General features: G+C 41.4%; 1 protein-coding gene across 1 annotated transcript; it reads left to right on the top strand.

Annotated features, from left to right (window-relative positions):
* The first annotated feature begins 1,132 nt into the window (after window positions 1-1,132).
* On the top strand, window positions 1,133-23,618 carry LOC135558343 (myosin heavy chain, fast skeletal muscle-like). The gene is made up of 41 exons (XM_064992083.1): window positions 1,133-1,189; window positions 1,677-1,723; window positions 1,840-2,067; window positions 2,418-2,561; window positions 2,799-2,955; window positions 3,169-3,196; window positions 4,280-4,388; window positions 4,513-4,605; window positions 4,783-4,843; window positions 5,503-5,601; window positions 5,948-6,051; window positions 6,304-6,442; window positions 6,658-6,776; window positions 6,937-7,086; window positions 7,181-7,351; window positions 7,614-7,917; window positions 8,064-8,128; window positions 8,222-8,309; window positions 8,426-8,543; window positions 8,752-8,875; window positions 9,328-9,464; window positions 10,976-11,231; window positions 11,588-11,830; window positions 12,166-12,342; window positions 12,433-12,578; window positions 12,750-12,840; window positions 13,160-13,549; window positions 13,671-13,797; window positions 13,988-14,106; window positions 14,239-14,435; window positions 14,560-14,743; window positions 14,877-15,042; window positions 16,788-16,912; window positions 17,237-17,545; window positions 17,757-17,960; window positions 18,067-18,192; window positions 18,346-18,516; window positions 18,809-18,913; window positions 19,009-19,104; window positions 23,045-23,176; window positions 23,501-23,618. Exons 3-41 carry the CDS (start codon window positions 1,852-1,854, stop codon window positions 23,519-23,521), a joined length of 5,811 nt encoding a protein of 1,936 aa, XP_064848155.1. The 5' UTR covers window positions 1,133-1,189; window positions 1,677-1,723; window positions 1,840-1,851; the 3' UTR covers window positions 23,522-23,618.
* Window positions 23,619-25,302: the final 1,684 nt, after the last annotated feature.

The raw sequence follows: 25,302 nt of genomic DNA, 5'->3' as shown, positions 1-25,302 counted from the left end.
CATATCAGTTTTATTGAAGCCTGCTCAGCTGCTAAGCGATTTACTTCATTCAGTGTCATAATAGTTTGAGGCAGCAATATTATATCTCTCTCAGCAATATGAGTGGATAGGAGTCATGAAATAGTGTTCCGGTGTTATGGGACATCGGAATTTTAAATCTAACCTCGTAAGTCGTAAGAATCCTACTGGACTGGTTATAGCGCCTGCGGCATCTTCATAATGTAGATGTATAACTACACATTGGAGTTAACAGTGCTATAAGCAATATAAAAGCCTAAATGTGTCTGTTCTAGATTTTAAATATTTATTTAATATGGTTTCAGCAGGGTCATAAATCAAACTAAGTAAAGCGTGAAGTAACAGCCAACTCCGTCAGAAGCATGAGGTGAGGAGAGATTCAAAAAAAATATTTAGTTATTGATAAGAATTCATTAATTACTGATATTCAACTAAATAAGGTCAGATTATATTTTCTAGAAAGAATTATAAAGGTCGTGGGGGCAACGTGGACTCACTCCATTACACTATTTGAGGAACATTTGGAATCAATTTGGAATACTATTGGAGTCAATTTGATTAATAAAACATTGGCACAATTACTAGTTATGACATCTCTCATTTACGTTAAATTCTGTGAAATGTAATATTATATTATATTAAAGATAATTATGTGTTCTAACATTTACGTATTAAGATTGGTTGGTTGAATTTACATGTCAATAAGGTGTTATGCCATTGGCCAAACTTGCAGATAGCAGGAGATTGTTCCCAGTCTAAGATGTACATGGAACCAGTAGGTCAAGTTCTAAACTAAATTATTGTATTTTATTTATGTAAATTACAGTGTGTACATGTTTAGTGTGTACAGCAGCTCAAGGTCAGCCACGGAGCTCTACTCTAGGAGCAAGTTAGATGGACATGTCATTTGTAGACATTCCTGCAGTAGGCAACCTGATCCTCCTTGAGGTCTCAAAATAGTCTAGAACAATCCATGGTAAAAGAATAAGGAGTGTGGTGCTCCTCGAAGTGGGTGGGGGTAGAGAGACACAGACACACAGAGGCCTCTCATCCAATCCATTTCCTTTACCAGAGTGGTCCATAATTAACTTCTGCTTGGTTGGCACTTCCAACCAGATATAAGGAGGCTGTGGACCCGGCATTCATAAGTCAGATACCTTCTTCCTCTGTGGTAAGACTTTCTCCACTTCCTTAGTGTGTACATGCAGTCTATTTTCACTCAGCTTCTAAGGCAGTAGCTAACTGCATTGTTTGAATTCAGCATTGTTTTGTCTTTTGTAAGATTTTACAATATGCAATCAAGTGGCATTGATTTAAAAAAATTTAGTTACATGTGTTTTACTTAAATTGTAAGGTGTAACTTTCATTGTAAAGTGTAACTTTCATTCACAGTAAAATGTGGTATTTCTGCACCCTTTTTGTAAAATGAGGGGTGGTCTTGAATGTAACTGGGTTATCAGGGCTAGTTTTTAGAATTCTTGAGAGAATGTAAAGTGAATTGCAACTAGGAAAATGAAAGTGTATGGTTGCATCTGTAGTTGAATTGGACATGGCTGTAATGATGGAGTTGAATTATGCCATTCAAAATGTTTCTTGTCCTTTGCTAAATGATAAGGCTTCAGACATGTGCTTATTCACAACAGCCTAATGTTTCACAGGATCCTCCAAGACGTACAAATACATCTGTAGGAGGGGAAAAAATAAGGTGAAACAATATTCTGTGTGAAAATATTCTGTGTGAGATACAGTACCGCTCACTCTGTTGACTGTGGAGGAAGCACCACAGAGTCAATCATGTTTCTTGTTTCATCTCTTTCCTAGTGAACCGTCAACATGAGTACGGACGCGGAGATGAAAATCTACGGCAAGGCTGCCTTGTACCTTCGTAAACCCGAGAGGGAGAGGATTGAGGCACAAGCCGCACCCTTTGATTCAAAGAACGCCTGCTATGTGACAGATGTCAAGGAGCTGTACCTTAAGGGTTTGATCACTGGCAGGACAGAGGGAAAGTGTACTGTCAAAGTCACAAATCCTGACGGCACTACAATGGTAAGTCTTATCTGAAAAGTATTGAAATTTAATAATTATCAAAAACATTCCCAAAGCCAATATGAAATCAGTAACAAAAAAAGATTAAGAATCATTTATTTGTTCTTTTTTTAAAGCAGACAATAACCCTCAAATAAAACACCTTCATTGATGCTGTTTAAAATTGGCATGGAATTATTGATAATGACAAGTCAAGAATCACATGTATTTGTCAGGGGGTGATAACAAAGTACTTGGATTAAATGTGGGTATGCATTTTTTTTAAAGATTTATCTTGTATTTAATCAGCAAAAAGCATTGAGTCATGACCAATTCGATCTGTGTTAAATCTAGATTTCTGACTGTTTCAGGACAAAGAGTTCAAAGAAGCAGACATCTACCAGATGAACCCCCCTAAGTACGACAAGATTGAGGACATGGCCATGATGACCTACCTGAATGAAGCCTCTGTGTTGTATAACCTCAAAGAGCGTTATGCAGCATGGATGATCTATGTAAGAAACCAGCATAAACATACACACATAATGTAAATGAACAGAAGAAATTCCTACATGCATGAACATGAGTAATACACACGCAAAGTACTACACTTAAATGAATAGTAGAAACCAAAACATACCAATACAGTAGAGCCACATTAGTATACCATAGTACACCCACATCCTCACATAAATCCAGGTAAAAGTCAATCTAACTTTGCTAATCTCCTAATTGAAATCCCTTTCATCCAGACCTACTCTGGGCTCTTCTGTGCCACGGTGAACCCCTACAAGTGGCTCCCCGTGTACGACGAAGAGGTTGTCAACGCCTACAGAGGGAAGAAGAGGATGGAGGCTCCACCCCATATCTTCTCCGTCTCTGACAATGCCTTCCAGTTCATGATGATTGGTACGAGCTCTCATGGAGAAATAGATGGATGGATGCATGGATGGAATCTACTGTCTTCTAGTCTAAATTAGAACAGTTTGCTGGGAATCTCTAATTTCCCTATAGCCTTGAATGGAAAATATTCCAAAATGAAATTAATGATGATGCTTATGAATACAATGATGTTCTCCAAATGTTGATTGGTTATAATAAGCAACATTTTTTTGGTTCCAGATAAGGAGAACCAGTCCGTCCTGATTACGTAAGTTGTTTTCTATCATTTCACTTGATTAAGTGTTTCTATTCTGATATGTTGTGTGACTTGGGTGTGATCAAACTATTCTGAACAAAAATATAAATGGAACATGTAAAGTGTTGGTCTAATATTAAGAATGGGACCATATTGGCATATTAAGAAGGTGATTAAACAACATGATCGTTACATAGGTGCACCTTGCGCTGGGGACAATAAAGAATGTTCAGTTTTGTCACACACAAGTTTTGTCACATTGCCACAGATGTTTTGAGGGAACGTGCAATTGGCATTTTGACTGCAGGAATGTCCACCAGAGCTGTTGCAAAATAATTTAACGTCCGTTACATAGGTGTACCTTGCGCTGGTGACAATAAAGAATGTGCCATTTTGTCACATTGCCACAGATGTTTTGATAATTGAATGTTCTCTACCATAAGTCTCCAACATTGTTTTAGAGAATTTGGCAGTACGTCCAACCAGTTTCACAAGCACAGACCATGTGTAACCACGCCAACCAATTTCACAAGCACAGACCACGTGTAGCCACGCCAGCCCAGGACCTCCACATCCGGCTTCTTCACTAGCAGGATCTTCTGAGACAAGCCATGAATGAGCCTGAGGAATATTTCTGTCTGTACAAAAGTCCTTTTGTGGGGAAAAACTCATTTTGATTGGCTTGGCCTGGCTCCCCAGTGGATGGACCTGCCTCCCAAGTGCGTGGGCCTATGCCCTCCCAGGCCCATCCATGGCCTCCCAAGTGTGTGGGCCTATGCCCTCCCAGGCCCATCCATGGCTGCGCCCCTGCCCGGTCATGTGAAATCCATAGATTAGGGTCTAATTCATCTATTTCAATTTACTGATTTCTTACATGAACTGTAACTCGTTAAAATTGTTCCATGGCGCGTTTATATTTCTGTTCAGTTATTACATTACATTATAAATGGATTAGGTTGTGCGTTACAATGAGCCAATGAGTGGAAATATTTTGTTAATAATTTACTTTTTTAGCAAACAGATGAACAGTGTATTTTTCAATGTAGATTAGCAAAAAACAATCTGACACTCAAACCCATCTGTCATATAAACCAGCGGAGAATCCGGTGCAGGAAAGACTGTCAACACCAAGCGTGTCATCCAGTACTTTGCCACCATTGCTGTTTCTGGTGTCAAGAAGGAAGTAGACCCCACCAAAATGCAGGTTGGTTGTGCTTTTATAACATGTTTCATTTTGGTGTGCTGTGTAAACTTTGTTTTTCAAGCGGTGAATACTGCGGTGAAAAGTATTTGCTAGTTTCTGAGAAACTTGTGTTTGTCTCAATCAGGGGTCTCTTGAGGATCAGATCATTGCAGCTAACCCTCTGCTGGAGTCTTATGGTAATGCCAAGACAGTGAGGAACGACAACTCGTCTCGCTTTGTAAGTATGAAGGGCATACTGTGGAAGTTACCTTATATTGGGTGGAAAAATTTCAGTAGTTCACTATAGTTTTATCATCAGCTGTCCAACAAACTGTAACATTTCAAGTGGTCTATCAAAGTAAAAAGTTAGATTTATTTAGTTGACCCACTTCTAACCACCATGCTTTTAAAACAGGGTAAATTCATCAGGATTCACTTCCAAGGAGGAAAACTGGCAAAAGCTGACATTGAGACCTGTGAGTTGGTTTTCCTTGTTTCTAAATGCTTTCCTTAATGACATGCTGTGGAACTTTGAAGACGAGCAAGCCTTTTTTCAACCTCCCGCTTTGGTCTCGATGTGTAAAATATGTAGTTCATACATGCACAATCTCTCTTACCTTAATTAGCCAGGAAATTTTCTGGAAGTTTTCCCAAAATGTTAGTAATTCAAGTTTCAGAGCTTCAGCCCTTCACCATTTGAGTGACAGCTAGCAAGTTGCACTCACAACAGAGCAAAAGACAGAGCAATGACTTGGCTATGACCATATCTGCACCAATGTGAGGTAGTACGTAATTGTCAGGGACCACTTTGACTCGTGAGAGCGACTTCAAGAACTACTGTCTATGAAGTATACAAAAGTACCGGAGAATATCTTTAAATTCAAACCCAACATTTTGGGGAGATCATATCATCAGACGTAATATCTATATCGTTATATCTATATATCAATATCGTTATATTTATATATCTAGATCATTATATCGTTATATCTATATCGTTATATCGTTATATCTTTATATTTATATATTTATATCTATATATCGATATTGTTATATCTATATCGTTATATCTATATCATTATATCTCTCTCTCTCTCTCTCTCTCTCTCTCTCTCTCTCTCTCTCTCTCTCTCAGACCTGCTAGAGAAGTCCAGAGTGGCCTTCCAGCTGCCCGCTGAGAGAGGCTACCATATCTTCTACCAGATGATGACCAACCACAAACCTGAGCTAGTTGGTAAGGCAAAGTACAGGTTAAGGTGAAATGATTTACACCGCCATCTGTGGAACTTATTGAAATGTTTCCTAGTCCACACTGTTAATATTATTGTAATGACTAATTCCAAGGTAACAAGGCATCTAAACATGGGTCAGGTCTTTCAAGGTCTTTCATGGGAAAGACCAAGTAATGCACTATGATGCACTAGTCCAGGAGCCTCAGTCCCCCTCTTTTGATGCTATGCATTATATACTGCATGTATCCTTGAGTCCATCTACTGAGTAAAGGAGGGAGAGATACTGTAAAGGTAGGACAGCAGAATTCTCAGTGATTTAACTGACAAGCCATTCTCCGTTGTCCACAGAAATGACTCTCATCACCACCAACCCTTACGACTTCCCCATGATCAGCCAGGGTCAGATCAGTGTGGCCAGCATTGACGACAAGGTCGAGCTGGATGCCACCGATGTGAGTGATACAACGTGTGAACCAAACTCTAGATATGGAATGGGTAGGACCACAATACACACTGAATGCATTGATAAAACTCATATTGTGCTGTCATATACTAGTGTGTTGGCCAAAAGTAATCATGTGGAACTGAGAAGCCAGTTAATTCTAACCATCCCATTTGTTCTGAACTGAATACAGAACGGTAGTTGAGTAACTGAGTAAACTACCATTCAGTTCTTCACTGTTGTACTTCCTGTTTAATACCAGGATGCAATTACAATCCTGGGCTTCTCTAACGATGAGAAAATGGCCATCTACAAGCTGACAGGAGCTGTAATGCACCATGGCAACTTGAAATTCAAGCAGAAGCAGCGTGAGGAGCAGGCCGAGCCAGACGGCACAGAGGGTGAGTCCCACTCGAAGACGTAATATATGGAATGCATTAGTCCCTTTCCCAGTCCCAAGCACGTAAGACAGACATGTCAGGCAGGAGAAACAAACTCAAAACCCCAAAAATATTTTAAATAATATACATGGGTTAAAATCAAAAGAGTTGACCAAACTATATAATCAGTGTGACATCAGAATCAAGTGATCTGTTGTTGTTGGTTCTCTCTCCAGTGGCTGATAAAATCGGCTACCTGCTGGGCCTGAACTCAGCTGAGTTGCTGAAATGTCTGTGCTACCCCAGAGTGAAGGTCGGCAACGAGTACGTGACCAAGGGACAGACTGTGCCTCAGGTAAGGTGTTTAAACACACAGCATCAAATATTTTCTGACCACATGAATTATTTTGGGGACAATTGCATTGCTTTTTATAAATACTTAGGTTGTTTTTCCCAACCGTATCACTGGACATGATCACTATCTCATGTATTTATTTGAGGTATTATCATTGCAGGTTTATAATGCAGTCATGGCTCTGGCCAAGTCCATCTATGAGAGGATGTTCTTGTGGATGGTCATCCGTATCAACGAGATGTTGGACACCAAGAATCCAAGGCAGTTCTATATCGGTGTGCTCGATATTGCCGGATTTGAGATCTTTGATGTGAGTATGAGACCAGAACAAGACAATTAGTTGTGATTGAGAAGGATTACAGCCTTGTATCATGAAATGATCCCTTCTGAAATTCCATCAACAGTACAACAGCATGGAGCAGCTGTGCATCAACTTCACCAATGAGAAACTGCAACAGTTTTTCAACCACACCATGTTCGTCTTGGAACAAGAGGAGTACAAGAAGGAGGGAATCGTCTGGGCCTTCATTGACTTCGGCATGGACTTGGCTGCCTGCATTGAGCTTATTGAGAAGGTAAATTGTCTGTAAGGTTTGTAATGGGATGCAACCTCAAAGCTCACAGGGAGCGCATTGAGAGATATTATCACAATGGTACCACATATCTGACTGTTGAGAACTCAGTATGTTTCCTATTATGGCCCCCTAAATGAATAAAATCCTGTAGAATGTTTGCTAAAGAAATACAATGTAAGTAAGCATTTCACTGTAAGGTCTAGAAATACATGTGATCCTAAATGTAAAATCACTAATTTGATATACATCTCTTTTTGTAAAGCCATTGGGCATCTTCTCCATCCTTGAAGAGGAGTGCATGTTCCCCAAGGCTTCAGACACTACCTTCAAGAACAAGCTGAACGACCAACATCTTGGCAAAACCAAGGCATATGAGAAGCCCAAGCCTGCCAAAGGCAAGGCAGAGGCCCACTTCTCCCTGGTGCACTATGCCGGCGTTGTGGACTACAACATCACTGGCTGGCTGGAGAAGAACAAGGACCCCCTGAACGAATCAGTTCTTCTTATGTACGGGAAGTCCTCAGTCAAACTGATGGCTACCCTGTATCCTGCTGCCCCACCTGAGGGTAAGATGAGCATCACATCAAATGCACTTGTTACAACTCAGACCCACATTGTTTTTAAAGTCAATAGTTGTTATTTTTCACAATCTCATTGGCAGCATTTGATTCTCTAATTTCTAATGATCTTTTACTTATTCACATTTGAACAGATACGACCAAGAAAGGAGGCAAGAAGAAGGGTGGTTCCATGCAGACTGTGTCGTCCCAGTTCAGGGTGAGCTTTTGAAATGTGTATATTCAGTCCTCCAAAAGGAGCATTGGTTACCATACATTATTTCTGAGAAAATGGTTTGTAACCCTCTTCCAGGAGAACTTACAAAAGCTGATGACCAACTTGAGGAGCACTCATCCTCACTTTGTGCGCTGCCTGATCCCCAACGAGTCAAAGACTCCAGGTACAAGAAATATTGAGTTGAATATTACATTTTATCAATACAGTATCAGTAACCTTAACAAGTTCAATCCTTTAATCTGTTAATAAGTATTAAAGAGACATGGTTTGTTTTTCCAGGTCTGATGGAGAACTTCCTGGTCATCCACCAGCTCAGGTGTAATGGTGTTCTGGAGGGTATCAGGATCTGCAGGAAGGGCTTCCCCAGCAGAATCATCTATGCTGACTTCAAGCAGAGGTACACTCATGCAAACACACATGCACACACACACACACACACACACACACACACACACACACACACACACACACACACACACACACACACACACACACACACAACCACAGAAATATCTGGGCATTCGCAGCATCAGAATTGGCTTACTTTTTATGTAATATATCTAACCTATTAGAACTTGACGTGTTAAAAATGTCCCCTCATTCAGGTACAAAGTACTGAATGCCAGTGTCATCCCAGAGGGCCAGTTCATGGACAACAAGAAGGCTTCTGAGAAGCTGCTTGGGTCCATTGATATAAATCACGACGATTACAAGTTTGGACACACCAAGGTCAGTCAAATACCCCCAGCAAAATCTGACAACAAAATGATAATTTAAACTCCCTAGAGTCGTTTGACGCACCGGTGTGTCGATGTCAGGTACATAACAAAAGCATCTCACCAGTTGGTTATCCATCATTTTTTCTTTCTTCAAAAGATGGATAATTTTTGAGGATATTTTTTTCTTCAAATTCCTACAAGTATAGAAACTCAACTCATTATCATGTGCATTGTGTTAGAGTGGTATGGCTTCAGTTATCTGTATCTGTGTAGATTATTCATCTACACCTCTGCAATAACTTACAACTTTTAAACAAGCTATTTCATGGTGTGTTTGTAAGAATTGCAATATTTATATTGTTCAAATGAATCTAGTGCTGTTGTTCCCCTGTTCTGATCCAACTCTTTCTATCTGTCACCATCTGACTCTGGTTCCAATGGCCATGTTGACCTGTGTCTCAGGTGTTCTTCAAAGCCGGTCTGCTGGGTGTCTTGGAGGAGATGAGAGATGAGAAGCTGGCCGTTCTGATCGGCATGGTCCAGGCTCTCAGCCGTGGATTCCTCATGAGAAAAGAGTTCACCAAGATGATGGAGAGGAGGTGAGGAAGCGTAGACATTTTTGCAAAACTTTCTGTGAACCACCTGAATGTAATGCATCACATACTGTATATGCTGTGAGTTGATCAGAATGAGAAAGTAGGTCTTATAATTCTCTATTAGTGCTGCAGTTTGGGATTTGGCAAAGCTGTTCAGTTGCCATTCATTATTTTGTATTTTTTGGGGAGTGGGAGGGGAGGGTAGATCAGCATTAATATTGTGGATAGATTGTGGCTTCCATCATTGTAATTATCTACATAATTTCCAATCCCCCATATTTAATATAATATATATTTAAAACATCTCGATGCAGTCAGACCATTCCATTATTTTGCCCTGCCAGGGCCATAATAATATGCGCCCTCTCTGATTGTCTGAGTGTGAACCCATCCCCATGGGTTACTGCTGCTAATGTTCCCAGCACTGCCACTACCTAGGTGGGGGTCTCTACCTAGGTGTGGGTCGTCAAGGTTTTCATTAGCAGCTTTGAGAAATTCCTTGTATATTTTGCTCACCATTCGTGTCTTTGTCTTTGTTGGACCAACACTGCCAGGCAGGCTCAGACAAATGGTCCCTTTGATAATGTCCTTCTTTATGTCCCAAAAATGTCAATTTATTTGCTGCGTTTGATTCAGAAATACACCGGTTTCAACTTGCCTATAAAGTATCTAATAAGTTACCTGTAAACTTGGTCCAAACATTTCAAACAACGTTCCTAATCCAACCTCAGGTACCCTAAAATGTAAATCATCAATACAATTTAAGACGGAATATACTGTTTCAAATACCGGATAAAAACAACGTGAAGCGCACTCCAGTTTACGCCAAAACAGTAGAGTACACATGGAGTGACACTTACAACGAATAGCACTACATCTTCATTTCTCAAAAGAAAAACATCAAACAATTTCTAAAGACTGTTGACATCTAGTGGAAGCCATAGGAACTGCAACCAGGCTCATGGTGGCGGCAGGGTAGCCTAGTGGTTAGAGCGTTGGACTAGTAACCAGAAGGTTGCAAGTTCAAATCCCTGAGCTGACAAGGTTCAATTCTGTCATTCTGCCCCTGAACAGGCAGTTAACCCACTGTTCCTAGGCCATCATTGAAAATAAGAATTTGTTCTTAACTGACTTGCCTATTTAAATAAAGGTAAAACAAAAATAAAGAGGTTAATTGAAAACAAACAAAAATAGCTTTGTAGCAAAGAGCAATTTCTCAAGCAAGAATTTAACTATGACTGTCTGGGGGGAGGTGAAAAGTGGGGAGGCGAAAAATTTATTGTTATTGGTTTGTAAAGCTCTTTCTTATTGGTCTATTAACTAGTTTACATTACCAATTTCAGGCAATCGTTTCAAACAAACCTTACACTTAAAAGGGCACTATCATAATCTTCACAATTTCAGAGTATTATTCCAAACTCATAGTGTGGAAACATATATGAAACAGAGGACATGTTTTTGACGGCACTGGGCCTTGTCACTCACCATGCCACTCTATCCTCTCTGTCGACCAGAGATGCCATCTTCACCGTCCAGTACAACATCCGTTCATTCATGAATGTGAAAACCTGGCCATGGATGAAGGTGTACTTCAAGATCAAGCCTCTGCTGAAGAGCGCTGAGACGGAGAAGGAGCTGGCCAACATGAAGGAGAACTTTGACAAGATGAAAACAGACCTGGCCAAGGCTCTGGCCAAGAAGAAGGAGTTGGAGGAGAAGATGGTGTCCATTCTGCAAGAGAAGAACGACCTGGCACTCCAAGTTGCATCTGTGAGTGAGAAATTATCCTCATAAGGTCATATTTTCATACACATGAATAAACAAACGAGCACACATTTTTCTTATTGCCCATGTTAAATACATATTTAATGAATGTTGATTTGCTCTGACCTCTATGACTAAATCAAGTCTATATTTTGATAAACAACGTGAGTAATGTCTTCTCAACCATTCAATAATCATGTGCCAAATTTGGTCTGTTGGATTCTACTCATTAAAGAGTGCTTTGCTGGCACCAAGTATGGGCGCCAAATCCAGCTAATTGAACCTGCACATACTTTGTGTATCTTTTTTGATTAGCCTTCTCTCAGTAATACATCCTGATTTTTCTCCTGTTCTGAAATCAGGAATCAGAGAATCTGAACGATTCTGAGGAAAGGTGTGAGGGGCTCATCAAGAGCAAGATCCAGCTGGAGGCCAAACTCAAAGAGACGGCTGAGAGGCTGGAGGACGAGGAGGAGATGAATGCTGAGTTGACTGCCAAGAAGAGGAAGCTGGAGGATGAGTGCTCTGAGCTGAAGAAGGACATTGATGACCTGGAGCTCACCCTGGCCAAAGTGGAGAAGGAGAAGCACGCCACTGAAAACAAGGTCTTGTTTAACCAAACAATAACCCAAACCATAATCAACCAAAACATAGCTCAACAGAAATGGAATTCCAGATGTATTGTGGTGGCGGAAACATGAAGACACAAAATAGTAGAATAGTGGTACTCCCCACATTTATTGTACGTTACGCTGCCCCTCGTTTATAACCTCCATTCAGTACACGGGCATGGAGTACACTGCCACCTAGTGTTGAATCTATAGAACAGTACCTGTTGGCACATTTCTAATCTGAATTAAATGAATGCAATACATATGAAACTAAATCTCCCCTTTATGGTGAAGTGACAAAAGGCTAATTATGTGGTGGCCGTTTTCAGGTTAAAAACCTGACAGAGGAGATGGCGTCTTTGGATGAGAGTGTTGCCAAGCTGACCAAGGAGAAGAAAGCCCTCCAAGAGGCCCACCAGCAGACACTGGACGACCTGCAGGCAGAGGAGGACAAAGTCAACACTCTGACCAAGGCCAAGACCAAGCTGGAACAGCAAGTGGACGACGTGAGAGAAGTTTGACATTTTGGCCACGATAGTATTTAAGATGTTATTATCTTCAGATTTGAACAATACATGTGTGTTTTTATCTTGTAGCTTGAGGGTTCTCTGGAGCAAGAGAAGAAGCTCCGTATGGACCTTGAGAGAGCCAAGAGAAAGCTGGAGGGAGATCTGAAACTGGCCCAGGAGTCCATAATGGACCTGGAGAATGACAAGCAGCAGTCTGATGAGAAAATCAAGAAGTAAACAAAAACAATTACTACAATTTTACCTGCAATATTGAGCAAATGAATGGTTGTTCTTGTCTAATTCTTGTAAATATGAATTAACATTTGCATGTGATTCATACAATACACTCTCTTTACACTATTGAACCCAAAATCTGTGAAAATGTCCGTGTTTGTGTTTCTTAGGAAGGAGTTTGAGACATCCCAGCTCCTCAGTAAAATAGAGGATGAACAGTGTCTGGGAGCTCAGCTGCAGAAGAAGATCAAGGAACTCCAGGTACAGTACAGAACCTAAGCTCCAGTACAGGAAAGAACACACCAGAAACATCTCCTAAAACAATATTCTGGTAGCACACATTTTTCCTGGTGGCTTGAAGGTTGCAAGATGGTGCTTCTTACCGTTGTTGTTTTGGTTCCCGCATGGGACACTATCTACTTAATATATTTGTGAAACTGGCTTTGTATGAACACATTTTGGGTTAACATTTATGAAAAATATACACAGACTCTTATTATTTTGTTTATTATTTATTTGCTTCAGTTGTTTCAACCGTATTGTAGTGTTCATCCCTTCCTGCACCTGCCCCCTGTTCTAGGCCCGTATTGAGGAGCTGGAGGAGGAAATTGAGGCTGAGCGTGCTGCCAGGGCTAAGGTTGAGAAGCAGAGGGCCGATCTCTCCAGGGAACTTGAGGAGATCAGCGAGAGGCTGGAGGAGGCCGGAGGCGCCACTTCTGTTCAGATTGAGATGAACAAGAAGCGTGAGGCAGAGTTCCAGAAGCTGCGTCGTGATCTTGAAGAGTCCACCCTGCAGCATGAGGCCACAGCCGCCGCTCTGCGCAAGAAGCAGGCCGACAGTGTGGCTGAGCTCGGGGAGCAGATCGACAACCTGCAGCGTGTCAAACAGAAGCTGGAGAAGGAGAAGAGTGAGTACAAGATGGAGATTGATGACCTCTCCAGCAACATGGAGGCCATCGCCAAGGCTAAGGTGAGTAGTGATGTTTTGATCAAGCAGTGTTGAGGAGGGTCAACTACATTACCATTCAAGTGAACTGAAGTTGACAGGAGTCTCATATTTAATGTAATGATGGAACATGTTTCACTAACAGGGCAATCTGGAGAAGATGTGCCGTACTCTTGAGGACCAGCTGAGCGAGATCAAGACTAAGAATGAGGAGAATGTTCGTCAGATCAACGACATCGGTGGACAGAGGGCCAGACTCCTGACAGAAAATGGTACCATCATCAACAATGAACAACAAACCATTTATTTCTTCAATAAAACACAATAACATGTATTGGGGGATGTATCCAGATAGTATAATCTACAGTTTCACACCTAACATTGCCCTGCGATACCTTAAAATAAATTTTCAATATTAGAGAACAGAGACCCTATTAACAAGATGTTCCTCTGTCCCTGCAGGTGAGTTTGGCCGCCAGCTGGAGGAGAAGGAAGCCCTGGTGTCTCAGCTGACCAGAGGCAAACAGGCCTTCACCCAGCAGGTAGAGGAGCTGAAGAGGCAGATTGAGGAGGAGGTCAAGGTAAGGAACTCAAAACGAACTACAGAGTTTAGATCTTCATATAGACAGTGACTACGCCACCCTCCGAGACTTTAACTGTATTTGTTTAACTATCTCTCTTATCTCCTTTGTCTTTCACTTTCTCTCTCACAGGCTAAAAATGCCCTGGCCCATGGTGTCCAGTCTGCCCGCCATGACTGTGACCTCTTGAGAGAGCAGTTTGAGGAGGAGCAGGAGGCCAAGGCAGAGCTGCAACGCGGCATGTCCAAGGCCAACAGTGAGGTGGCTCAGTGGAGGACTAAGTATGAAACTGATGCCATCCAGCGCACAGAAGAGCTGGAGGAGGCCAAGTGAGTCGCACGGAACAGCAAAAACTCAAATATACGGTGTGGATAGTGAGGGCGGTAGGGGGCTCTAAGAAATTATTATTTCGCTAAGTATTTTAACATTTGTACACACTCTGTCGTACAACAGGAAGAAGCTGGCCCAGCGTCTGCAGGAGGCTGAGGAGACCATTGAGGCGACCAACTCCAAGTGTGCCTCCCTGGAGAAGACCAAGCAGAGGCTGCTGGGAGAGGTGGAGGACCTCATGATTGATGTTGAGAGAGCCAACGCAATGGCTGCCAACCTCGACAAGAAGCAAAGGAACTTTGACAAGGTGAAAATTAATAATTCTCAACCTAGAGTGATATTTTCTGTCTGCTATATGATCAAATGCAGAATAATTGTAGCATATTTCTGATTCAAAACTCTTCACCAAGACCTTAAGAAAATCCCATTGATTTCCTTAGGTTCTGGCAGAGTGGAAGCAGAAGTATGAGGAGGGCCAGGCTGAGCTGGAAGGAGCTCAGAAGGAGGTTCGCTCAATGAGCACTGAACTCTTCAAGATGAAGAACTCCTACGAGGAGGCTCTGGATCATCTGGAGACTCTGAAGAGAGAGAACAAGAACCTGCAACGTGAGCATTTGACAGCAGTTCTATTGGGCTCATGTTTGAATAGTGTTTTGAAAATGGAGGGAACTGTAACACCATTTTAAAACAGTATTATAATTACTTTATGATTTGGACTTGAACAATCCAAAGATTAATGCCAACTACTTTAATGATTTTTTTCATTAGCAAGATTAGCAAACTTAGACGTAACATGTCAGCAACAAATGCTGACTCTACACATCCATGTATATCTGACCAAATAATGAAACACAAGCACTGCAATTTTCGTGTGGAAGATGTGATGTTTTTTTGTTCTCTATCAACAATGACAAGCCACCGGGGTCTGGCAATCGGGATGGAAAATTATCGAGGAAAATAGCAGACAATGTTCCACATCTTCAATTTAAGCCTACTAGAAAGTGTGCCTTCAGGCTTGGAGGGAAGCAAAAGTCATCCCACTACCTAAGAATAGTTAAGCCCCCTTAACTGGCTCAAATAGTCAACCAATCAGCCTGTTACCAACCCTTAGTAAACTTTTTGAAAACATTGTGGCTGACCAGATACAATGTTATTTTATTGTAAACAAATTGACAACAAACTTTCAGCATGCTTATAGAGAAGGACATTCAACAAGCACAGCACTTACACAAATGACTGATGATTGGCTGAGAGAAATTGATGATGAAACGATTGTGGGGACTGTTTTGTTAGACTTCAGTGTAGCTTTTGACATTATCGATCATTGTCTGCTGCTGGCAAAACTTGTGTTATGGCTTTATACCCCCTGCTTTCTTGTGGATAAAGTGGTACCTGTCTAACAGAACACAGAGGCTGTTCTTTAATGGAACATAATCCAGGTAGAATTAGGAATTCCCCAAGGCAGCTTTCCAGGCCCATTACTTTTTTCAATCTTTACTAACGACATGCCACTGGCTTTGAGTAAAGCTAGTGTTTATGTTTGCGGAAACTCAAACTATACACGTCAGCTACTACAGTAACTGCTGGCACTTGGATGCACACAGAGAGCTAACATTAATAATATGCATCTCTCCTGGCTCAAAGTGGAGGAGAGTTTAACTTCATCACTGCTTGTATTTATGAGAGGTATTGACATGAATACACCGAGCTGTCTGTTTGAACTACTGACACAGCTCGGACACCCATGCATACCACACAAGACATGTCTTCACAGTCCCCAAGTCCGACAGACTATGGAAGGCGCACAGTACTAATTAGAGCTATGACTACATGGAACTCTATTCCACAGTACTAAATAGAGCTATGACTACATGGAACTCTATTCCACAGTACTAAATAGAGCTATGACTACATGGAACTCTATTCCACTGTACTAAATAGAGCTATGACTACATGGAACTCTATTCCACATCAAGTAACCGATGCATCAGTAAAATTAGATTAAAAAACACCTTATGGAACAGCAGGGACCGTGAAGCAACACGAAAATAGGCACAGACACATGCACACACACACACACACACACACACACGAGCATATGCACTATACAACCATGTACACGTGGATGTTGTACTGTGGATATGTGGAAGTGGTCTGTCAATGTATTGTTATGTTTTTAAAACTGCATAAACTGCATTAATTTTGCTGAAGACGTGGCAGTTAGATTTGAAAGACCATTTGAAATTCTGATTAATTCATGAATTATTATGATTCAATGTCAACTTCAGTGTATTGGTGGTATCCACTGAGCATCTCCCAAGTCTAAACTGCTCCTGTGTTTGTGTGTGCAGAGGAAATTTCTGACCTGACTGAGCAGATTGGAGAGACTAGCAAGAGCATCCATGAGCTGGAGAAGGCCAAGAAGACTGTGGAGACAGAGAAGTCTGAGATCCAGACCGCTCTGGAGGAGGCGGAGGTACAAACTGCAGCTGTTTAATGGGAAAAGCAGTGTTCATTTGATCAATTGGATTATTTGGATGCAGAAGCATCAGCTACTCTTCCTGGGGTCACAAAAAACACAAGACAACAAATAACAAAACATTGATAGACAAGGACAGTCACACAAATGTAAGATACGATATACAAAAAAGTACAACTAAAGTGGTACACTAGCCAACGCCAGCTACAGTCCCACACTCCCTGTATTGGTGTTTATTGTAGTCATATATATTTGATTCCTTGTGTTATACACATACTAATGTATTGAACACAATTGGCCTGACTGCTTCTCTTTGTCCAGGCAACACTGGAGCACGAGGAATCCAAGATTCTGCGTGTGCAGCTGGAGCTGAACCAGATCAAGGGTGAGGTGGACAGGAAGCTGGCTGAGAAGGACGAGGAGATGGAGCAGATCAAGAGGAACAGCCAGAGGATGATGGACTCCATGCAGAGCACCCTGGATTCTGAGGTCAGGAGCAGGAATGATGCCCTGAGGGTGAAGAAGAAGATGGAGGGAGACCTGAACGAGATGGAGGTCCAGCTTAGCCACGCCAACAGGCAGGCCGCTGAGGCCCAGAAACAGCTGAGGAACGTCCAGGGACAGCTCAAGGTAAAGGGACTGGGATATCAGGCAAAATATCTGAAGGTTAGGGAGAGATTTGTTTGTGAATTTGTAGAAAATAAAGAAGAATTTCAATAGCGTTTACTAATATGCTGTAGACAGGTAAGGATATTGGGAAATCCTTACCAAGGAGCATTTAAATCAATGACCCAATCACCTCTACTTCCACAAGTCCTAATGATGTCATTGTGAATCCCAGGATGCCCTGTTGCACCTTGATGACGCTGTTCGCGTCGCAGATGACATGAAGGAGCAGGCAGCCATGGTGGAGCGCAGGAATGGTCTGATGGCAGCTGAAATCGAGGAGTTGAGAGTTGCTCTGGAGCAGGCGGAGAGAGGACGCAAAGTTGCTGAGACTGAACTGGTGGACGCCAGCGAGCGTGTTGGACTGCTGCACTCCCAGGTATGGGTCAAAAGACATTTCTAATGAAACTCAACCAGGCATTCCGTTTCTGCCTTGTGACCTGAAAGTTCTCTTGATAGTCAAAAAATTGTTTTAACTCCTTCAGAACACCAGCCTTCTGAATACTAAGAAGAAGCTGGAGTCTGACCTGGTGCAGGTGCAGGGAGAGGTCGAAGACATCGTCCAGGAGGCCAGGAATGCAGAGGAGAAGGCCAAGAAGGCTATTACTGATGTGAGTCCTTATGATCTATTCAATTACATTCACTTCATTTCTATCCATGGGCCAATGGTTGGATAGCTGAGCTGGTTAACCACAACAAAGTTCTCAGAAGGAAGTTATGATTGGTGCCAATTGGTGCATAAATTAAAAAAACTACCATTCCAGGCGGCCATGATGGCTGAGGAGCTGAAGAAGGAGCAGGACACCAGCTCTCACCTGGAGAGGATGAAGAAGAACCTGGATGTCACAGTCAAGGACCTGCAGCACCGTCTGGATGAGGCTGAGAATCTGGCCATGAAGGGAGGCAAGAAGCAGCTCCAGAAACTGGAGTCCAGGGTGAGTTAACAGTTGGGTGGATATGGGTGGATTGAATGACTAATTGCTGAAAATGTATTTAATCATACAAATACACAGGAACATTGTGTAATGACCTTCTCTCAATAACCCACATAGATAATGAAATTGTATCATTACAGATCCCTTCAATTACAATTGTAAAAGTACATAGGAACAGACAACAACTGTGCCTCCTTGACTGAGTAGAATAATATACCTCTATTTTACAAAGATTTGTTACATCTGGTTTCACCACCTCAAACAAATACCTGTGTTAATTTCTTCCACAAAGGTGCGTGAGCTCGAGAATGAGGTGGAGGCCGAGCAGAGAAGAGGTGCAGACTCGATCAAAGCAGTCCGCAAGTATGAGCGCAGAGTCAAGGAGCTCACCTACCAGGTAACAGAAAGTGCCTTCTTCCCAAACTTGACACTAACACAGACAGGTTTGTGTATAAAACTTTGGTGCATTGATTCTTTGATCTTGTCCCACAGACTGAGGAGGATAAGAAGAACGTTGCCAGACTTCAGGACCTGGTAGATAAGCTGCAGATGAAAGTCAAGGCCTACAAGAGGCAGGCTGAAGAAGCGGTGAGTCACATACTTTGTCAAATACTTTGAAAGCATATATTCAAAAACATTATTTCCATAGTAGACATTCAAATTTGAATTCAGTTTTACTACTCCGGTTCAGTAAACAATGACTCAATTGATAGTGCAAGTAATTTCTGAAGAAATGATGCACATCACTGAGCGCCTCCTATGTCTATGTGTCACCAAGTTAAAGGTTGGCTGTACTGGGGGCTGGTCTAGTGGTAGGTCTAATGGTAGTACTGTACTGGGGGCTGGTCTAGTGGTAGGTCTAATGGTAGTACTGTACTGGGGGCTGGTCTAGTGGTAGGTCTAATGGTAGTACTGTACTGGGGGCTGGTCTAGTGGTAGGTCTAGTGGTAGTACTGTACTGGGGGCTGGTCTAGTGGTAGTACTCTACTGGGGGCTGGTCTAGTGGTAGGTCTAGTGGTAGTACTGTACTGGGGGCTGGTCTAGTGGTAGTACTCTACTGGGGGCTGGTCTAGTGGTAGTACTTACTGTACTGGGGGCTGGTCTAGTGGTAGGTCTAGTGGTAGTACTGTACTGGGGGCTGGTCTAGTGGTAGTACTCTACTGGGGGCTGGTCTAGTGGTAGTACTTACTGTACTGGGGGCTGGTCTAGTGGTAGGTCTAATGGTAGTACTGTACTGGGGGCTGGTCTAGTGGTAGTACTCTACTGGGGGCTGGTCTAGTGGTAGTACTTACTGTACTGGGGGCTGATCTAGTGGTAGGTCTAGTGGTAGTACTGTACTGGGGGCTGGTCTAGTGGTAGTACTGTACTGGGGGCTGGTCTAGTGGTAGTACTTACTGTACTGGGGGCTGGTCTAGTGGAAGTACTCTACTGGGGGCTGGTCTAGTGGTAGTACTGTACTGGGGGCTGGTCTAGTGGTAGTACTGTACTAGGGGCTGGTCTAGTGGTAGGACTAGTGGTAGTACTGTACTGGGGGATGGTCTAGTGGTAGTACTGTACTGTGGGCTGGTCTAGTGGTAGTACTGTACTGGGGACTGGTCTAATGGTAGTACTGTACTGGGGGATGGTCTAGTGGTAGTACTGTACTGGGGACTGGTCTAATGGTAGTACTGTACTGGGGACTGGTCTAATGGTAGTACTGTACTGGGGGATGGTCTAGTGGTAGTACTGTACTGGGTACTGGTCTAATGGTAGTACTGTACTGGGGGCTGGTCTAGTGGTAGGACTAGTGGTAGTACTGTACTGGGTACTGGTCTAGTGGTAGTACTGTACTAGGGGCTGGTCTAGTGGTAGGACTAGTGGTAGTACTGTACTGGGTACTGGTCTAATGGTAGTACTGTACTGGGGGCTGGTCTAGTGGTAGTACTGTACTGGGGGCTGGTCTAGTGGTAGTACTTACTGTACTGGGGGCTGGTCTAGTGGTAGTACTCTACTGGGGGCTGGTCTAGTGGTAGTACTTACTGTACTGGGGGCTGGTCTAGTGGTAGTACTGTACTGGGGGCTGGTCTAGTGGTAGGACTAGTGGTAGTACTGTACTGGGGGATGGTCTAGTGGTAGTAGTGTGCTGGGGGATGGTCTAGTGGTAGTAGTGTGCTGGGGACTGGTTTAATGGTAGTACTGTACTGGGGACTGGTCTAATGGTAGTACTGTACTGGGGGCTGGTCTAGTGGTAGGACTAGTGGTAGTACTGTACTGGGGGATGGTCTAGTGGTAGTACTGTACTAGGGGCTGGTCTAGTGGTAGGACTAGTGGTAGTACTGTACTGGGGGATGGTCTAGTGGTAGTACTGTACTAGGGGCTGGTCTAGTGGCAGTAGTGTGCTGGGGACTGGTTTAATGGTAGTACTGTACTGGGGACTGGTCTAATGGTAGTACTGTACTGGGGACTGGTCTAGTGGTAGTACTGTACTGGGGGCTGGTCTAGTGGTAGGACTAGTGGTAGTACTGTACTGGGGGATGGTCTAGTGGTAGTACTGTACTAGGGGCTGGTCTAGTGGCAGTAGTGTGCTGGGGACTGGTTTCATGGTAGTGCGACCACCCCTGAATCACACACTGTGCCTCTCATAAGTATTCACCCCCTTTGGATTTATTTTCACTGGTAGAAAGTGGGATTGAAATTAATTTGATTGTGATGTTTTTGTCATTGTTCTACACAAGATAATCCACAATGTCACACTGACTAGAAAATTGGATACAAGTAGGATACAAGTAGTATATCATACATTGCAGTTGAGGAACAACGTGAAAGTAAATATGATTTGAAAGGTGATAAACCTGTAACCCAACTCTTGAGAAAATAGCCCCTTGAATGTCTTGGTACACATACAGGGGAGCTCTTTGTCTACACCCATTCAGCATCGTTCACACCCTCTGAACCCCACCCATCTCTTTAAGGATTCACATGTGAGGCCATGTGCTAAACAGAGGAGTAGTGTAGTAAACAACCAAAGACTTCAAGACTAAAAGTGGTGAAAAGTAGTAGTGAAAATAAAGTTTAACTAGTGGGCCTTTACCCTAATCTGACTTTGGTGCAGGTCATGTTGTTCTTCACATTACCGTCTCTGGTAAACACACTACATCAAATAAAATCAGAGTTTATGTGTCACAGGCACAGGTTACATAAGGTGTAAATGGTACAGTGAAATGGTTACTGGCATATTTGCAATATAGCAATATCAAAAATAGAAAGTGTCCAGATAAAATATATTTGATAATTATTTTATAATTATTAGATGATGCTAACCCAGACGCACTTGTCTAAATTGATGGGTCATATGAAAGAAATGCTATAAGCACCCTCCAGCCACATCTAGGTAAGTGGTTGGGTCACTATTGTCTCGGCATGTATACGTGTTCATGAAATACAATAGATGGACGTAATCACACCGAGACACACATGGTTAATGTTGATGGGTCATGTAATCCTCTGGCGAAGTGGAGTCTTTTGTTTAGACATGTAGCTAGCTAGCTAGCTAAACAATGAACCATAATCCCAACCCATACTACTATCAATACAAACTGATTGTCTTTGCTAGCCACCATGCATGAAATGCTGTCGTATGAATCTGCAGGTAGCTAAAGATATCCAACTAGGTTCAGGACAGCAATGTTGTTGACAGCAGTAGCAACACTTTTGCAGTTCTCCATGGCTAATGTTATATCTTTCAAAAAAGCCACAGTAGCAAGGATCCTCTACACATACTGAGCAGCTCATGTTATAGACAGAAGCATGCTACATGGCAGACCAATCAGAACTCATCTCTCAGCATGTACAGCCCATCCATAATCTCAGCCAATCATAGCTAGCGGGAAGGTTCCTGACTTTTTCCATGGCTAAACCAACTAGGTTCGTAATTTAACAATGTATTTGTATTTACAGATGGCATATAGAAGTTTGCTATTAAGGTACATGAAAGTTCACATGTTCCAGAAGGCATTTCTGAGAATAAACACATTTAGATTTTAAAAAATTGCAAAACCCAGGTGTGAAATACTCTTAGAAAACTTACCCAAAACGACTCACAGCTGTAATTGCTGCCAAAGATGTTTATAACATGTATTGACTCAGGGGGGTGAATACAAATTAGTCCAGATATATTAGTGTTTTATTTTTCATAAATTATTTTCAAATGTTCCACATTGACATTCCAGAGTATTTTGTATAGATCAAAAAAATGAAATTTAAATCCATTTTAATCAGAATTTGTTACACTATAAAATGTGATGTTATCCAAGGGGGTGTGAATACTTGTTTTAGACACTGAACCCCCCCGGAGGCAAAGGTTTGATCCCCCATGTCACCACTCATTCTCTCTGCTGGATCATCTATCTCCCTATATACATTGTTATCCTAAATCTGTCAATAAAAAAGTACTTTAATATACCTTAAGAAAAAATAATATTAATTTGCTACCTGAAGCTTCAAACTTTGAAAGCTGATTTTATGCTCCCCCTCTCTTTTCCACACCCAGGAGGAACAAGCCAACGGCCACATGTCTAAGTTCAGGAAGGTTCAGCATGAGCTGGAGGAGGCTGAGGAGCGTGCTGACATCGCTGAGTCTCAAGTCAACAAGCTCAGAGCCAAGGCCCGCGACACTGGAAAGGTACGGAGCTGCTGCTAAACCTATACCTGACTCATGTTCAAATATGGCCACATCAACACAACCTATGATATAGTCTTCTCAGAGGTCAATACTGACCTTTTACACTCACTAAAATGTATTTAAGTTCTCTAAGAAGCACATTTCAGGTGGGGTAAAAATAGATGAATTCAAACTAAATTGGTACTTCAAAATTGAAAATCAAAGTTCATCATTGAGCCATTAATGCTTCATCCATTACATTATCTCTAACTATTCATATATTCGTATATTTTACATGTTCATTATTAATACTCATCCATTATTTTCTTTCTGTCTTCCTTACAGGGCAAAGAAGTTGCTGAATAAACAAGACCAAAGTCTTACATCATTTTCCTGTGTTGCATAAAATATGATTTTCATGGTGAAAATGAGCTTCGATTAAAAACATGTCGGCTTACATACACTTCCTTTGTGACTGTGGACTCATTACTCAGCTAATAGCTGTTTCCTATCATACAAATATACATATAATACAAATATTGTACTTTAATTTAAGGTGCAATCTGGGATTCCAACAACAACGATGTGGTCAACCCAACGAATTTAAGGTGTCACCTTTTTTTTGTAAACAGCTGCGGGTGAGGCTGTAGAAATGTAACCACTATCAACTTCATAGACCTTTAGAATTGATTGGGTTTGTCATTAGCCAACTCCAAATGGCGACAGCTCGTCTTCCAGGGGGTCTGACAGATAACAAAGATATTTCTTGGAGAAAAAAAACTTTACAATTGACATACAGTACATTTAAAAACTTTGACATGAACTAAACAACTAGGTGAGATAGAGAGGCATTTTTTTAACCCTTTAATTCCACTGTAAATAGTAAAGCTCCCTTTGTTGGCTCTGAACAGCCGTCCAATCAGTTTGCTTCCTGTTCTTAGTAAACGGATGGAGGATGTTGACATGTATAACAAATGTTGATCTAAAAGAATAAAAAAAGAATAATAATCGAGAAATAATCAAAGTTAGCATATTGATGACATTTTGTGGCCTCCTTTAAAAAAGTTTGTCCTAGGTTTCTAAAGGAATCACTATAGTATAGTAATCTGAAATTAAAACAGGTTGTCCTAGGTTTCTAAAGGAATCACTATAGTATAGTAATCTGAAATTAAAACAGGTTGTCCTAGGTTTCTAAAGGAATCACTATAGTATAGTAATCTGAAATTAAAACAGTTTGTCCTAGGTTTTTAAAGGAATCACTATAGTATAGTAATCTGAAATTAAAACAGTTTGTCCTAGGTTTTTAAAGGAATCACTATAGTATAGTAATCTGAAATTAAAACAGTTTGTCCTAGGTTTTTAAAGGAATCACTATAGTATAGTAATCTGAAATTAAAACAGGTTGTCCTAGGTTTCTAAAGGAATCACTATAGTATAGTAATCTGAAATTAAAACAGTTTGTCCTAGGTTTCTAAAGAAATCACTATAGTATAGTAATCTGAAATTAAAACAGTAATATATAGTAATATAGTATATATAGTAATCTGAAATGCAGTGGAAAAGGGTAATGATTTAAATGTATCAAGTTTTAAAAATCAAAAGTTTAATTAATGAATATTCATATATCAAATAACTTTACATAAATAGGAAATACGTCTCTGATTGAATTTTCTCTAAATAACAAAATATAATTGACCTTATCCAAAATAACAAAACACAATTCAGTATTTCAATCAAGATATTTTGTCAGCCTATACGTGTCCAGAAATACAAATATGAACACATTAACAACTTTCATGTAATGAAAAAACACCTTTGATTCCAAACAACGTTTGCCATGTTTCGGTCGATATTATGTAGTTAATCCGGAAAAAGTTTCACGTTGTAGGTGACTGCATTTTCGGTTCGTTTCGGTAGCCAGGCGCAATGTAGAAAATGGAACGATTTCTCCTACAACAGGCTTGTCAGCAAAGCATGCGCATCTGGTATGTGGCTGGGAGTCTGAAAACATAAAATGATTTTAATTTGTTATCTGGCTTTTGTGAAAATGTTGCGTGCTAACACAAAATGCTAACTAGCTTTGCATACTCTTACACAAATTAGTCAATTTGTATGACAGTGTTGTTAAGAAAACTGAGAGCAAACGC

The sequence above is a fragment of the Oncorhynchus masou genome, chromosome 17 (genome assembly GCF_036934945.1).
Source record: "Oncorhynchus masou masou isolate Uvic2021 chromosome 17, UVic_Omas_1.1, whole genome shotgun sequence".
In the NCBI taxonomy this organism is placed as follows: Eukaryota; Metazoa; Chordata; class Actinopteri; order Salmoniformes; family Salmonidae; genus Oncorhynchus; species Oncorhynchus masou.
This window is presented reverse-complemented; position numbering and strand designations above follow the sequence as displayed.